At 39.6% G+C, this 18,084-nt stretch overlaps 1 protein-coding gene and 1 pseudogene across 1 annotated transcript in view; both read right to left on the reverse strand.

Moving 5' to 3' along the window:
• The window catches only part of LOC123455044, a 93,724-nt pseudogene extending 78,538 nt beyond the window's left edge, over window positions 1-15,186 (reverse strand).
• Window positions 15,187-16,920: 1,734 nt separating this feature from the next.
• The window catches only part of LOC123455045 (vomeronasal type-2 receptor 116-like), a 34,676-nt gene continuing 33,512 nt past the window's right edge, over window positions 16,921-18,084 (reverse strand). Inside the window, exon 6 of the mRNA XM_045134730.1 lies at window positions 16,921-17,825. Within this exon, the coding sequence (XP_044990665.1) occupies window positions 16,921-17,825 (905 nt within the window). The remainder of the gene's footprint in view (window positions 17,826-18,084) is intronic.

Below are 18,084 nucleotides of genomic sequence, written 5' to 3' on the forward strand. Positions count from 1 at the left end.
TGCTAGAAAATAATATGTGAGTTGCCAAGGGTAAAAGCCACCAAAAGGGGCTGGAGAAATGACTCAGCAGTTAAAGGAACATAACAATACCCCAATGTGACATCAAAATTCCTCACACACCACGATGCTTCCATGTGACATCACAATTTTCTACATCAAAATGCCCTTCTGTGACACCAGAAAACCATGTTTTTATACACAAATTCTCACTGGTACTCTTCAGTGTGCATTGTTACATCAAAATTCTTACCTGTTAAATATAACTATAATTAATATAATGTAATATAATATAATATATAAATATAGACTCAAATGTGACAGGGAAATTCCTCCACTGAGATAACATAATCCCAGATATACCACTGAAAAATCTTAGATCTCCTGTACCATGCTTCAATGTGACATGAAAATTATACCTGAAACATCACTAGTACCCCTAGTGGAATCAATATGCCCAACTGTGAAGTCAGTTTCCCTATTATGTCATCACAAAAACCTACTCCCACATTAAAGCACATAATAGTGACATCATATGGAAATCTGATATCACAGTGCTCTAATATGAGATCACCATACCATACTGTGGCACCAATATATTCTTTTAAGCACCTTGAAGTAACATTTTGATATATCATTACCTCAATATGACATTATAATGACCTATTATTGCATCAGTGAGTCCCAATATGACATCAAAATACGCACCTATAACATCATGGTCCCTCCCTATGATATCTCAGTGCCCTAATATGACTTAATAAAACCCACTGTGTCATAACAGTACAGAACTGTAACATCATAATAGCTCACATTTACATTAGGATGCCAGATTGTTACATGCAACATGCCCAATGCCCCTTCAAAATAACCTACTATAACAACGAAATTCCAAGTGTTGCATCACAATCCCCAATTGTGATATGTATTTCCTTACTATGACATCATAACTCTCCCATTGAAATCACAATTTCTTAGTGTCACATCATATGAATGCCCCAATGTTCCATAAGAGACCCTGCTGTTACTGCAACAGGTCTTGATGCAATACCACAATGTTCCTCTATGTCAAGACAAAAGCCAACTCTGACATGAAAATTCCCACCTCACTGAAATTACAAATACCACTGCTATACTTAACACTGTACACTACAGTGTCCCATGATGATATGACCTTTCTCCGCTGTGCCATCACAAATCACTATTGTAACATTACCAACATCACCAACAGTGATATAACAAGGTACCATTGGGACAATTGAGTACCCTATTGCAGAAGAATGATCAGTGATTATAGTTGCTCTGGTGAGTGCAGAGTTTCAGTTGGGCAGATGAATCATCTCACGAGATGGGTGGTGTGATGCCCTCACAGTGGGTAAAAGACAAGGAAGTGCACATGTAAACATGGATCAGATGGTTAATACTGGGTTTTATATGGTTTTTCATTATTTGAAATTCACAGATAAAATTCCATTTTGTTTTTGAAAATTCATTTTCTCCAAAGTATAGAAAATTTTAATTACTTTTTTCTCTTTTCTTCTATGTTCCTCTCTTCATAATTTAAGGTATATATCCCGAGTTTCACTCAAACAAGGAGAAACTCTCACATGATGTCATTACCGTTAAGCTCCACACTGGTGGATGAACCTCCATAACTAGATACAGTAGATGGCAGGAAGTGATTTATTTCAGGCTGACAGATCCAGGGGATGTTCCTTCATGGTGAAAGGGAGAAAAACCACCACCAGTATCACCAAAAACAAAGCAAAATCAGCACCTAAACTATAGGGAACCAAAGTAGAACTCACTGTGCATACCTTAGACAGGAATTCAGGTCTGCTCCCAGTAACACCTTAAGGCTGGACCCCAGGAGCCACCCACAGTGACACCCCTTACAGTCTGATGGCTTGAAATTGAAGTAACAAGCTTTAATAAAATATTTGAGTCAATTGAGGTATAAATTCAAGCTACCACACTGCCTAAACCATCTAGGATATATTTTTGAATCTTTTTTTTGATACTGGGGATTAAACTACTCTCCCATGAATGCTAGGCCAACTAACACACTACACTGTGCTATCTTTGTACCACTGTCATTGCCATCGACTCAAACATTTAATTTTTACATGTACTTTCCTAAAGTCAGTACAGAATTGACAATAACTCATGTGTCATCACACTGAAAGGCCAGTGAGACCCTATAGGAATGATGAAGCAATATTAAGGTGAGAATGAGTTGAAGTGGCAATTCACCTTTTTAATTTTACCTTGATTCTGATGTTTAAAGCCCAGACTGTAATGCTTCTCCAAGGCTAATAACCATCCCAGGTTCTTTCCCATGGGCCATTGTCTACACATGAAGTCTCATGAAACTCCACAGATGGTACATCTTGTCCCAAAATAACAGTGGCAAGTCAGTGAACTAATTTATATCATGTTGCACACTCTGGGTTCCAAAATCTCTACTAATTTTCATACCTAATTCTATCCTCTTGGAGGAGAATCAGAGAAATTTAATTTCTTTGAGGTAGTTTCATCTAGAAATTGAAGGCCAGAGAGACCCAAAGAGATATCATTCCACCTGCCCCTTTTCTCTGGCACACAATAGAACTCTTGGCAGGAAAGGAACTTGTGTCAGATTGCACTGATCTGTAGTGCCCTCCCCTACTGCCCACAATATAGCATGCCACCTAGAGAGAGCATCCAGCTGGGCTGGCCCTTGGGTCCTCACTCCAAATCAACAAACCAATAGGGTCTTCTCCTTGCATACCTGAATCTGACAAAAGAATACATCTCTGTACTATAAAGGCTGTGGTCTTCTTCCTGTCACTCTCTCTGGATTCCCTCTCTGCCTGCCTCTACTTGCTTGGGCCAGAGGTGTAAATGTGTGGTTGGCCTCTCCCCTCACCAATCTGGAGAATAATACAATTCTGTTTCTTGGTTTGTAGGACTTTTTTTTTTTTTTTTTTTTTTTTTTTTTTGCTTGTCTTTACTTTTAGTGTGTGGCAATTTCTCACTTTAAGTATGTGTATGATTTTCCTCTGGTCTCTAAATCTACCATGTGTCTATTTCCACTACACCCCAGACCTACCCTGTAGATGCTTTCACTAAATCCAGGCTTGTTACCTGTGTCTCTAAACTTGGGATAAAAATGGGCACAACTCTCTTTCCCCCTTACTATTTCTCATCTAAATTTCTTGGTCTCTCCTTTGATATTTTCACTTTGTTTTTCTTCCTTAAACTCACACCACTTTCCCTCTTAAATTTCTTCCATGGAGAAACATAAGGTGAATAGTATGTGTGTTTCTTCTAAGTCTCCCTACACAAGCTCCTACAATGTATTCTCCATGTGCTTGCGCCTCTACTCCAGTATTTTCTTGGAAGCCTCATTTCTCTCAAATGGGCTTTATGAACTCCCCTCCATGTGTTTGTGGCTCTATACCTGTCTTTCTCAAAAGAAACCACACTCAATTTTTCTTAAATTATAAACTATACAGTGTTTTCCACATGACAGCATGTTTCCTATTCCTTTATGATTATGACTTGGCTGTAGCCCTCTTGTTAAATCACAATATCCCTTATATAATCCCCATAATTAGTGATTTCTCTCTATATAAACTTAATAATTCATAATTTATCCTGCCAGAGTTCATTTTTGTCACTTCTTTCTTAAAAAGAGAACACTATTGAAGCAGCAGATGTATTCTGTTGGTAGACTTTCTATGTCTGATTAAGCTATATTTATTTTTGCTTTCTCAGAATAGCTGTAAATAGTATGGATAATGCTTTTGGAAACACCAATAGAAGTTAAGATCATAAATGTTTGTTCACTTCAAATTGAAATGGACTTGTGGTGAAAAAAATCGAACGGGACCTAATATTTAGATTCATAAACGTGTGGAACCTTCCAGAACCCCTGGAAACATGCATCATTATTACATTTGAAATCCACTTTGCATTATTGTAGCTATTGAGCTGTTTGAAAGTCAAAATGTGGCAATGATATTTACCAGGCTGTTGTATGGTGCCGTGGATGGTGGATTTGTGATGGAGGTTATCACAGCAGTGGGAATGCATGTGGGTTCAAACTTCAAGGTCTCCACTTTGCTGGAGATCAAAGGATGATCTGACATCTCTTCTTTCCCCTAGATCTGTTTTTCTCACACAACCTGGACCCCATCTGGCAAGGAGCTGTCTCCTAGGATTTAAATCTCATCCTAACATTGTGGTTGGTCAAGAACTTGGTGTCATGACTAGTCTCTTCCTGAGACAGTTCTTAGCCCAGACCAGTCATTGTCTCTGGCTCACCTGACCCAGAAGGTAGGGTCTACCGCTATAAGGATATAAACAGATGTAGACAAGGGTACAAGCCTCTTTTTCTTCGTGGTCTATTCATCACTTATGTTGAAGTTCTCCTTGGGTTGGCCTGGCTGTGCTGTGCTGAGGGGAGAACCCCTAACCCCAACTTTCCACATGGGCTTTTTACCTCCTCCTGCTCTGCACATGGCATGAGCTCTTTGTACTTTCTTTTCTGTCCTCTATGGCTTTTTCAGGCCCATTATGTGGCCTTTCAAGCTTTGTGAGTATATTCTTTTTCCTTCTCTTGCTTTCATACTTCCTTAAATAAATATAATAATTTAATAATTCTCTTCTCAGTGTTATTGTATTCAATTTCATGGTTAAATGTAGACATGAACCCAGGTTTGAGGTTCAAGAACTTTCCTGAACCCATAACAAAATTTTGGGAGACTGAGTTAGGAGTATTGCTATGAATTCCAGGACAGTCTGGGGTTACTGAGTGATTTACAGATAAGCTTGGGCTAGAGTGAGACTCTGCCTTCAACAAAAATAAATAAATAAATAAACAAAAAACAGAAATAAAACCCAGCTTCTCTTACTTCAAAAGAATGGTTTCATCAGTTCCTCATTTGTAGATTTTATTATAGTCTTTTTTTTTTTTTTTCTGGAGTTAACTATGTAGCCTCAGGGTGGCCTCTAACTCACAGTGCTCCTCCTACCTCTGCCATCCGAGTGCTGGGATTATAGGCATGCTCCACCATGCCCAGCATAAAGTCCTTTTTAAAATTCAAATACTGAAAATTTGCCAGGGCTACTAGCATGCACCCTTAGTCCCAGAACTTGGGAGACAGAGGACAGTAGGTTGACCCTGTGTTGTGGCCACCCACGGAGGACACAGTGACTTCCAGGTCATCCTGGGATAGACCGAGACCTTACTGTAAAACTCCCTCCTCCAAAAAAGGTTAAGCATTATATTGAAGTCATCATTCTTTACAATCATTGAAGTTCACTAAAACGTTCCTTGCTTTCCACTGATTTTTTTTCTTGTTTTGGGAAAGCATCTCTCTCTAGCCAAGTATGAACTAGAACTCATCCTGTGTAGCCTTGTCTTGCCTCAACCTCACAGTGATCTTTCTGTCTTAGCTTCCCTAGTGTTGAGATTATTGGAGTTTGTCACCAAACCTGACTCAAAGTCTTGTTCATCATATATACACACATGTAGATTTACTGGTTTGGAGGTGACAAGTACAGAAACCCTTGTAATTGAGAAAAACAATCCTACACAAACAGACTAGAGCATGTCTTAACATCTTTGATGATGTTACATTGTTGGAAGCAAGTACCATTGACTTTAAGACACTTTACCTGAGTGCATGAACAATTTTTCATAAACTCATTTCCTCACCTCTGATAATCTACTTGTTGAAGAATCATTTCATGGAATGCATGGGCCACAGCATACACAGCATCGTAGATGTTGTAGCATGCTTCATCCATGGCCATGTCAAAGCTGTGCCTTGGAAACCATCCCAGTGAAGGGTTGGAAGAATAGTTATTCAGTCCTTTGTAAGTAGGATTTGTAGAGAGAACAATTAAAACCCATCCACCTTGATCATCCAGAATTAAAGATTTCTGTATATTTGGAAACGTTCATTGTCTGGATAAAAGTTTTTAAACTAGAAATGTCACTGTGATTGTGTAAGAACATAAAAAGCCATCAGAATGAGACAGGGATGAAATCTTCCTCACATGGCATGGGAATTTCTCATTATGATTTGACCATACAACAAATTTTCTGGTTAATAAAAATCAAAAAATGTATATTTCATTTGATCTAGAGACATATGACCTAAAGTTTCAACTCTTTATTATAGATAAGCTTGCAAAGACATGATTGCTGATGCTTTATTCATAATAGTTTGGAAATGGAATCATGCCAGATGCCATTAAACTCATGAATGGATAATGTGGTTATGGCATCTATGCACAATGAAATTCTCTTTAGTGATAATGAAAAATGAACTTAGCAAAATGGATGTACCATTTGGTTAACCAGACTCAGAAAGAGTCTTTTCTATATGTAAATCTTAACATGAAAAACATGATTTATTATGTAGTAAGCATCAAAACTTGAATCTTGAGGGAGGAGAATATGAGTGGGATAATAGGCTGGCTTATAAAGAGAAGTAGGTAATTGGGTAAAAACACCATATAGGTGCAGGCAAAGTTTTACTCTAAAGCTTGAGGCTGTTTTTGATAAATCCAAGTGCTAGAATTGGGTTATCTATGACAGTGTGTTGTTGGTCAGGAAGGGACTTGAGGACTGAAAAATAATACAGGATACTGGACATGTGGTTGGTTATCCATTTAAACTAAATGGCAAGAATCTATTCCTGGAAGCACCATAGGCTGCAGTCACATGACACTGATCATAATGGAACTGAGAAGGAACTAAGCTTTCTGTCAGCAATTTTTCATACTGTGGGAAAGTAATATGTGAGTTGTCAAGGTCAAAAGCCTTCAACAGGGACTGGAGAAATGACTCAGCAGTTAAAGGCACTTGCTGACCTTATAATGACAATTGTGAAGTCACAATACTCCACTGTGACATCACAATTCCTGACTGTTACCACCATGCTTCTCTGTGACATGACAATGTCCTACCTACATTGACTTAAAAATACTCCTATGTGACACTACAAAACTAGATTGTTCTATGCAAATTCTCACTGGGACAATACTTGATTGTGGCAGGGAAATTCTTCCACTGGGATATCATAATCCTCCACTTCAAAAATCTTAAATCTCCCGCACCATGCTTCAATGTGTCACTAAAATTCTAAATGGAATATCACAAGTGCCACTAGTGGCATCAAAATGCCCAACTGTGAAGTAAGCTGTTTCTTCATTGTGACATCAAAAAAACCTATGGTGACATCAAAGTACATCCCAGTGACACCATCATATAAAACTCTGATATCACAGTACCATATGAAGACATCACCATACCCTATTGTGACATTAACATATTCCCTTTAGTACCATGAAGTAACATTTTGATATAACATTGCCCTAATATGCCAACATACTGACCCATTGTGGCATCAGAGAGCCCCAGTATGACATCTCAATATCCAAATATGATGCCACAGTCTCTCACTATAATATCTCAGTACTCGAATATGATTTAATAAAACCCACTGTAACATCATAGTACCAAACTAAATCATAATAGCTCATTTTTACATTATGATGCCACATTGTTATATTTCACTTCCCAATGTCCCTTCAAAATAGCCTACTGTGACAACAAAATGCCCAGTGTTGCATCACAATAGTCAAATGTTTTATGATATTTCCCCACTGTGAAATCATAATACTCCCAGTGAAATCACAATTCCCTACTGACTCATCACATGAATGCCCCAATATTCCACACCACTCCCTGCTGTTATTGCAACAGGCTTTTATGTAATACCACAATGTTCCTCTATGTCAACATAAAAGCTAACTGTGACATTAAAATTTCCAACTGATTAACATCACAAATCCCACTGTGACACCTAACACTGTAAAACACAATGCCTCATGTTGATATGACCATTCCCCACTGTGCCATCACAAGTCACTAATATAACATTAACAAACCCCACAGTGATATCACATGTACCATTGGTACAATTGAGTACCCTATTGTAGAAGAATGATCAGTGATTGTAGTTTCTCTGGAAATTGTAGAGTTTCATGTGGGCAGATGAGTTATCTCAGGAGATGGGTGGTGTGATGGCCTCAAAGTGGGCAAATGACAAGGATGTGCACATGTAAAGATGGATCAGATGGGGACTTCCAGCTAAGATGGTGACCACCTAACTGCACCATACATTCCTGGGAAAGAAAGGCCATTCATGTGGAGCCCAGGCCCATTCCACATATCCACGCGAGCTCAGGCTCAGTCTACCTGTCTGCATGAACCAGCTCAGGTGCAAACCCCTCCCTGTCTGCCATGTCAGCTGACCAGCAGCCAGTGTCCTGATGCAGGCGAGCTCAGACTGCTTCTGGGTCCCAGTGTACTACCACACATGAGTTTAGGCTTCTTTGGTGCTTGATGCTTCAGCATCCCTCTGACTGTGAGTAGGCAGCTTTGGCACATCACTGCGTGAGAGCTCAGGCTGCTTTGGCATTGTGCTAAGTAAGAGCTCAGACTCCTTAGCATCTGCCTTAGGCTGCTTCAGATTCATTCTGTGCTGGAGTTCAGGCTGATCCACCTGCCCAAGTGTTAGCTCAAGACCACTCAGCCCATCTGCTTGCCTGCCAGTTAGTCCAGGCCAGCTCCCCCAAGAGGCAGCACTTTCCCTGCCCATCCAGACCATAGTCCTACTCTCTATGTTCATACACTGTGATGGGCAGACCACAGCAGAAAAGAAATAACATGAAAAATCAAATGCAAGAAAATCCAGTTAGATCACCTAGTCCTATAATGAACATCTTTAATCAAAACATAGAAGAGTCATTAGGATCAGAACACCAAAATGGAGCTATGAGCAATGCAATGCTGACAAAACTACTGGTAGAATTTCCAAAAAAGCAACAAAGGACTGATAATCATGTGGATGCTGCCATCACTAGAGTAGACCTAATAGATAAGAAAATGGGAGGTATTCAAAGACAGTAAGAGATATGAAGGAGAGTGAAAAGAAAGAGGACCTCAAACATCAGCTGGAGATGCTAAGTGAAGACATAAAGAAATGTAAGGATAAATTCCATGAAGCATCAAGAAAATCAGAAAATGAATTTCTAAGGGAGCTTAACAGAGAGGTGGAAACTATACATAGAAAAGTAGTAGAAAATGTAAACCTAATTGAACAAGTCCAAAACTCTCTAGACCCTCTCACGAATAGAGGCAGTCATGTGGAGCATGGAAACTATGATCTGGATGTCAAGATGGAAGACACAGTTCCAGAGTTCAAAAGTTTCAATAAGTTCAAAAGTTTTTGTGAACAGAACATCTGGGTTTTGTGGGATACCCTTAAGTGTCCTAATATCCAGAGCATTGGAATACCAGAAAAAGAAGAAATTCAGACCAAAGGAATGGAGAACTTATTTAATAAAATAATCGAAGAAAACATTCCCACTCTCTCAAAAGAAAGGCCCATCAAGATACAAGAAGCTAAGAGAACTCCATACAGATTGGACTAAAAGAGAAACTCTCCAAGACATATTGTCATTAACTCTGAACATTGACACCAAAGAGTAAATCCTAATAGCAGCTAGGGAAAAATAGCACATCACTTTTAAAGGTAACCTTATCAGAATTACATCAAACTTCCCAGTGGAAACCCTGATAGCCAGAAGGGCCTGGAATGGAACACTGCAAAGTCTAAGAACCTATGGCTCTCACCAAACTACTCTACCTAGCAAAAGTATCCCTCATAATAAATGGTGAAAGAAAAACTTCATGACAAAACTCAGCTTTACAATTATATGCACACAAAACCAAACCTACAAAGAGTATTTCAGGAAATTCTCCTCACAGAAGAATCAAATAATCAAACTCAAATGCCTATAAGAAGCATAACACAATAACCAAACTCAGAGAAGGCACAAAAAATTTCAAAGTTCATGAAACTACCAAACCACATATAGCAACACAATATGACAGGGATCAAATAAAACCTCATAGTCATTACCCTAAATATTACTGGCCTTAATTCACCATCAAGAGACACAAGCTAACAGGATGGATCAGATAATTAGAGTCATCAATCTGTCGTCTTCAAGAAACCCATCTCACCACTAAAGACAGACACCTCTTCAGGCTAAAACGGTGGAAAACAATATTCCAAGTAAACACAAATAAGAAAGAAGTAGGCATAGCTATATTAATTCAGATAAAATAGATTTCAAACTAAAAATAATCAAAAAAGACAAAGAATGCCACTTCCTACTTATCAAGGGAAATACAATAATAAATCTGTATGCAAAAACACAGGGGCACCAAAGTTCATAAACCAAAACCTACTAAACAATACAACAGAAATAACCACCAACACCATAATAGTTGGGGACTTCAATACAGAATTATCAGTAATAGACAGATCATCCAAACAGAACTCAACAGGGAAGTAAGAGAGCTCAACAAAACCATAGATCACGTAGACCCAATGGACATCTACAGAACATTCTATCCCAAATCCACAGACTACACATCCTTTGCAGCCCATGGAACATTCTGTGAAATAGATCATATACTGGGTCCCAAGGCCAGTGTCCATATATTTAGGAAGAAGGACATAATTCCCTGTATGATATCAGTTCACAATGCTATATTGCTAGAAATTAACAACAAAAGATCCACCAAGAATACCATTAGTATGTGGAAACTGAACATCACACTTTTAAACAATAAATGGATAGTGGATAAAATAAAAAATGAAGTGGCAAAATTTCTAGAAATGAATGACAATGAGAACACATTGTACCAAAATTTATGGGACACAATGAAGATTGTCCTCAGGGGAATATTCATAGCACTCAATGCCTTCATTAAAAAGACAGAGAGAACCCAAATTAATAACTTTCTATGATATAGGAATGGTAAAAGACTTCCTGAACAAAACCCCAGTAGCTCCCAATCTTAAAGAGTCACTCAAACAATGGGATCACATAAAGCTGAAGAGTTTCTTTACAGACAAGAATACAATAAGCAAGGCCAATAGATTACCCACAGAATGGGAGAAAATATTTGCTGATTATCCAACTGACAGAAGCCTAATCTCTAGAATCTGCAAAGAGCTCAGAAATCTAATCAATAAAAAGTCAAACAGCCCACTCACAAAATGGGGCAAAGAGCTGGACAGGCAGTTCCTAGAGAAAGAAATACAAATGGCAATCGCACACTTAATAAAATGTTTATCATCCCTAATTATCAGGGCAATGGAAATTAAAATAACTATAAGATTACACCTTACCCCAATAATATCAAAAATCAACAGAAAATAGATGCTGGAGAGGATGTGGAGAATTAGGAACCCTCATCCACTGTTGGTGGGAATGTAAGATGGTACAACCACTTTGGAAAGAATTGTGGAGACTCCTGGAAAAGCTGACTAGGGAGTTACCTACAGACCCAGTTATTCCATTACTGGGCATTTACCCTAAAACCTTTAAACTAAAGTCCAGAGTGATTTGCTCAATCATGTTTATAGCAGCTCAAATTGTAATAGCTAAGAGCTGGAATCAACCCAGATGTCCATCACTACCTGAATTGATAACTAAGATGTGGTATATCTACACAATGGAATTTCACACAGCAGTAAGAAAAAAATGACACAATGAAATTTAAGGGAAAATGGTTGAACCTGGAACATATTTTCAGTGAACTTACCCAATCACAGAAAGATAATTGCCTCATAGTCTCACTCATATATAGCACCAAACCTGAATCTACCCAAGATGCTAACATATACAGCAAACGTCTCAAGGACTAGACAATAGGGTGTGCAGGGAGGGAGGCAAGGGCAAGGGAGGGGGTGAGAGACACAAATGTAGACCCAAACAGCAATGGTACCATAAAATTCTACATCCTAAAGAGTAGACCAAATGGTTGAACTTTCACCAGGCACTTAGAGGGAACACCTGAGCCACAAGGCACTGGAGAGGGTTGATGAAGACTGACCTTAATCTTCTACAGCCTCTCTCTCTTTCTCTCTAACTCTTTTATATTAGTTATCTTTTTCTTCCTTTTCTTAGTGGGCACTGACCTGTAACTCCTAGTACCAGTATGAGGCTATCATCCACAATGAACTTTTGATCAGAGAGACCTACAAGGTTTCCTAAAAGAAAGACAGATTTCTGTCAGGGTACTTGATGACCCACCAAAGGTCAGTGGTAAGACCCTACTGCTGAAGACAGCATAGGTGGTTGACATGTAATATGGAATGATATGGTTGGAAGATGGAAGAAAGTCAGTCCCCAGAGAGTCAGTGCGTCTAGTGCCAGAAGGTGCTCCATGGCTGAATGGGGGAAAATGACCAATATCTGTCCAGGCAACTCAAGGTCTAACCTACTTAGTAGCAAATAACCTGTTGTGATGCTCACACAAGTGCAATAGTGGCACACAGCCATTGTGGGAAACCAACTGCTCTTGATTTGGCTAACTGATCCCCCTCAGTGGAACGGGATCCATACCTGCAGCTGGGAAACATGTCAGAACAACATCCAAACATGAGCACGTTCTCCATTATCAAACTACCACAAATTGTGAGTTATAAGAGGGCCCAGACCTATTAAATTCTCTATAAAAAAATAGGCATTATCCCATTTGTCTGGTGCTAACTTTACTGTCTGTTGGAGAATCTGCTTCTCTTTTTCAGACAGACACAGATCCTAAGGAGAGAACCACTGCATCATACCTCCAAAGGGCCCCAGCTGAAACTAAGAATAATTGGAATAACAAGCATGGGTGCTGGTTTCTTGGTGAACTGCGTACCAGCACAAGGGTGAAGGAGATCGACACAGAGAACAATCAACTCTTACCAAATCACATATCCAGAGATTCAGGGGCCCCAAACAACTCATCACTGAAACAGAATAAAAATGAAACCAATATGGTTCAGAGACATTTTGAGGAAAAAGGGGTCCAAAGATTGTCAGAATCACTCATTGGGTCATGATATACAGAGACATTTCTCCTACCCTAACTGAGGGGTGACCCCACAATGCAAGATCCATATTCCACAACAAGGAGGGGCTAATGAGAGGTGGTAGGATATGGATGAGCCTAACAATGGTACCAACTTGACTATATTCATTGAGTACAAAACTAATTTAAAAAAAAAAGATGGATCAGATGGTTAATACTGGGTTTATGTGGTTTTGCATGATTTGAAATTCATTTTCTCCAAAGTACAGAAACTATGAATTATTTTTTTCTCCTTTCTTCTATGTTCCTCTCTTCATAATTTAAAACATATCCTGAGTTTCACCCAAGCAAGGAGGCACTCTCATATAATATCATTACTGTCTCTTCTACTCATCTCCACACTGGTGGATGAACCTCCAAACCAGACATAGTTGATGGGAAGAAGTGATTTATTTCAGGTGACATATCCAGGGAATGTTTCTTAATGGTGAAAGAGAAAAACCAACACCAGTACCACCCAAAACAAGAGCAAAATCATCAGGTAAACTACAGGGAACCAAAGTAGAACTCGTGCATACCGTAGACAGGAATTCAGGTCTGCTCCCAGTAACGCCTTAGGGCTGGACTGTAGGAGCCACCCACAGTGCACCTCTGCTAGCCCTGTGGAATGAAATCTAAGTTACAAGCATCAATAAAACATCTGAGTCTATTGAGGGACATGAATTCAGACTAACACATTGTCTAAATCATCTAGATATGATTTTGAATCTCTATTTTTTAAAATTTTGGTAATACTAGGTATTAAATGAGGGTCCCTTGAATACTAGGCCAATTAATACATTACAGTGAGCAACCTTTGCACCACTATCACTGACATTGTCTCAAAATATTTAATTTATACATGCAGCTTCCTAAAGCCAGTACAGGCTTGGCAATGGTGCATATGTCATCATACTGAAAGGCCAATGAGTCCCTGCAGGAATTATGAAACAATATTAAGGTGAGAAGAAATTGAGGTGGTGATTCACCTTTTTGATTTTACCTCAATTCTTATATTTCAAACCAGGTTGTAATATTTCTCCAAGGCTAGTACTGAAATCAGTTCTGTCACCTTAGACCATTGTCTACACATTAACTCTCATGACACTCCACAGAGATGGTACATATTTTCTCAAAATAACATCATCAGTGGCAGGTGATTTAGCTTATTGTTTTATTATTATTAACATGTTTCATATAGATACATCATGTATTGGTACCCTCCTTTGCTTTGTCCCTGCACCCATTCTATTGGTGATGCTCCTCCATGGGTTTACAGGTATTCCCCATGGGGTTGTGGTTTATGCACTGTGGAATCAATAGTCAGTTAATTTTGGGAAGAATGCCTCTGAGCATGATGTTTCAACCTATGGCTCTTACAGTCTTTCCACCCCGTCTTCCATTAAATTCCCTGAGCCATAGCAGCTGAGTTTTAAGTCTACTTCAGCGATGAGTTCTTAAAAGCCTCTGGATCTCTGCTTGGTAGGTATTAAGTATCCTTAGAGTCTGTCTCCTATACCATGACACTGATTATCAGGTACAGCATAGATGCAGCACTCTTGCTATCTTCCCAGTTCCTCAGTGGTTCCAGCTGTGGCTTGGCTAAACTGCAAGGAGTAGAAATTGGGGGCCAGAGAGAACTAGGAGATGCCACCCCACATGCCAATTTGCTCTAGCACAAGAATAGAACTCTTAGCAGAAAAGAAACTTGTGTATAATTGGATTGATTTACAGTGTCCCGCCTGCTGACCAAAGTATAGCATGCTATTTAGATAGATAGTCCAGGTAGGCTGGCCCTGGGGTCTTCCCTCCAAATCTACAAACCAACTGGGTCTTCTCCTTGCATACCTGAATCTGACAAGGAATACATTTTCTATAGTATAAAGGCTTCAGTCTTCTTCTTGTCACTCTCTCTGGATTCTCTCTGTGCTTGCCTCTCCTTGCTCAGACCAGTGGAATAAATGGGAGCCTGGCATCTATCCCCACCCAACCTGGAGAATGCAATACTGTTTCTTGGCTTGGAGGAATGTTTTTATTTACTTGCTTCTAATTTTACTGTGGGGTAATTTGTCACTTTAATTATGTGTATCATGTTCTTCTGGTCTCTAAATCTACCATGTGTCTATTTTCCTTAAACTTCAGACCTACCTTGTAAATGCTTTTTCTAACTCTAGGCCTGTTACCTGTGTCTCTAAACTTAGGACAATCATGGGTCCAATTCTATTTCTACATTAAGATGTCTTATCTAAATTTCTTGGTCTCTCCTTTGGTATTTTCACTCTGTTATTCTTTCTTAGGCTTCCACTATTTTCCCTCTTAATTGTCTTCCATGGGGAAACAGAAGGTGGATACAATGTTTGTTTCTCCTATGTCTCCCTGCACAAGCTTCTACATTCTATTCTCCATGTGCTGTGCCTCCACTCCGGTCTTTTCTTGAAAGCCTCAGTCTCTCTTTAAAGGGCTTTATGAACTACCCTCCACAGGTTTGTGTCTGTATATTAGTCTTTCCCTACAAACCCCAATTTTTATTAAATTATAAACTATACAGTGTTTTCCACATGAGAGTGTGTTTCCTATTTCCCACGTATTAGTGACTCTGCTCTAGCCTTCTTCTTAGATGTCAATATCCCTTAAATAGCCCAAATTTGTGATTTCTCCTTAAATAAACTTAATAATTCTTAATTTATCTGGCTTGACTTTATTTTTATCAATTCTTTTCTAAAAATAGAACAGGTTCCCAAATTTGTGTTCATAAAGTTGTGGGACCCTCCAAAACCCCTGAAAACATGCATCATTCTTACATTTGAAATCCACTTTGCATTACTTTAGCAATTAAGCTCTTTGGGAGTCAAAGTGTCCTAACAGCATTTCTCAGTCTGTTGCATGGTGCTGTGTATGCTGAACTCATGAGGAAGGTTATCATAACAGTGGGAATGCATGTGAGTGCAAACTTCCAGGTGAGATGGGAGTGAAGACTGAGAGAAGGATGGTTACTACAACCCAGTAAGGCACACTTCTTAATGACTGATCCTCAACACTCTCTCCTCCCCAAGGACTCTTGGGAGACAAGTGGCCTTAAACCAAGCCACTAATACTGGCCAACATGTGTAATATTCACACACACACACACACACCACCACCACCACCACCATTACTATTCCATGTTAGGGATCTACTTCACGACAGGGTCATAGCTGCACAAGTTATTTATGATAGTCAGCCAATTAAAGAACAATTGTAAGCAATGAGATCAATGTAATAAGGAATTCCTTTCTTCATGGTTTCAATAATTCATTAATGTACATTCTGCTTAAGTAAAGTACAAGACCATGACAAGATTTATACAATTTGAATCCTCATATAATCTCATAAAATATTCTGCCTCAATAAGTACCATTATACTCATCATCCTATGGGTAACCAGTGAGACTGAGCCCAAATTCAGGTTGATGGATAGGTCATGTCCCTATGTGTAATTTTCTTCTAAAACTCCTTATCAATCATTGTCATTCTGATACAAGATTTGACTTGTCTAAGTAATTCATGTTAAACCACTCATATGATACATAACTATCATTGAGAGCAAATGAAACTCACTTGTGTGGGGATGCAAAAAACGAATTGGGGGGCTGGAGAGATGGCTTAGTGGTTAAGCACTTGCCTGTGAAGCCTAAGGACCCCGGTTCGAGGCTCGGTTCCCCAGGTCCCATGTTAGCCAGATGCACAAGGGGGCGCACGTGTCTGGAGTTCGTTTGCAGAGGCTGGAAGCCCTGGCGCGCCCATTCTCTCTCCCTCTATCTGTCTTTCTCTCTGTGTCTGTCGCTCTCAAATAAATAAATAAATAAATAATTTAAAAAAAAAACGAATTGGGATTAAAAAATAATGCTATGATGTCTTCAGTCTCTATAGTAACCTTAGTTTAAATTGTAAGAAAAGATATATGTTCAAGAATTAATTTTACATGTGACCTTGTGAAGAGAATTTCTATCTGGTTGTAGCAAAATAATGTAGCACTTGGGGACAAAAATGCAGCCCAATAACCCAGCACTGGAGGCCACGATTGAAAAGACTTCCACAGCCACCATGAATTTCCCTTGGCTGCTTTGGTAGACAGGGAGGAAGGTGACCCACACACTGCAGAACACCAGCATGCTGAAGGTCAGGAACTTGGCTTCATTAAAGGTGTCAGGCAGATTCCTGGCCAAGAAAGCCACAGTGAAGCTCACTATGGCCAGAGATCCCAGGTATCCCAGGACGCAGTAGAAGGCAGTGACTGAACCCTTGTTGCAGACGATGATGATGTGTCCATGTTCAGAGTAAGCATCTGTGTCAATGAAGGGAGGAGAGAGTCCCAGCCACACAGCACAGAGAGTAATTTGGACCAGGGTGCAGGTGGGAATGATAAAGTTAGGTGCTCCTGATACCAACAGCCCCCTCATCCTTCTTCCTGGAGTGGTGACCTTGAAGGCCAGGACCACAGTAACTGTTTTGGCCAAGACAGTGGAGACAGCCACAGTGAAGAGAACTCCAAATGTCATCTGCTGCAGGATGCAGGTAACAGTGTTGGGACGTCCAATGAAGAGCAAGGAGCAGAGAAAACAGCATTTGAGGGAGATGAGCAAGATGTAGCTGAGGGTGCGGTTATTGGCCTTCACAATGGGAGTGTCTTGGTGCTTCCAAAACACCCCAAGAACAAGAACTGTGAGTACAGAGAAGCCTAGTGCCAGGCAGGCAAGAGTCATCCCCAAGGGGTCTTCATAAGATAAGTAGTTCACAGATTTCTGCAGGCAGTGGGTTTGCTGTACATTGGCATACTGGTCACCTGGACACTTCACACACTGCTCCATGTCTGAGGTAGAGAGCAAAGACTCATCAGTACAGCTCCATTTTTCATGTGTTACTGTTGTCTCACAAAAGGGTGTCCAGCATGTTCCTTCTGTGTTGGCATTGACAAAAAATAAGTGGATTATCCTGAAGACATGACTCAAAATTAATTGATCTCGCATGCATGGAGAAGGACACCTTGGAACCATTATTACTTTCACTTATATCACATATACAAAAGAGTTTATTTATCTTAATACTCCTTGTGTCAACACATTCAGAGT

The sequence above is a fragment of the Jaculus jaculus genome, chromosome 15 (assembly GCF_020740685.1).
Source record: "Jaculus jaculus isolate mJacJac1 chromosome 15, mJacJac1.mat.Y.cur, whole genome shotgun sequence".
Taxonomy (NCBI): domain Eukaryota; kingdom Metazoa; phylum Chordata; class Mammalia; order Rodentia; family Dipodidae; genus Jaculus; species Jaculus jaculus.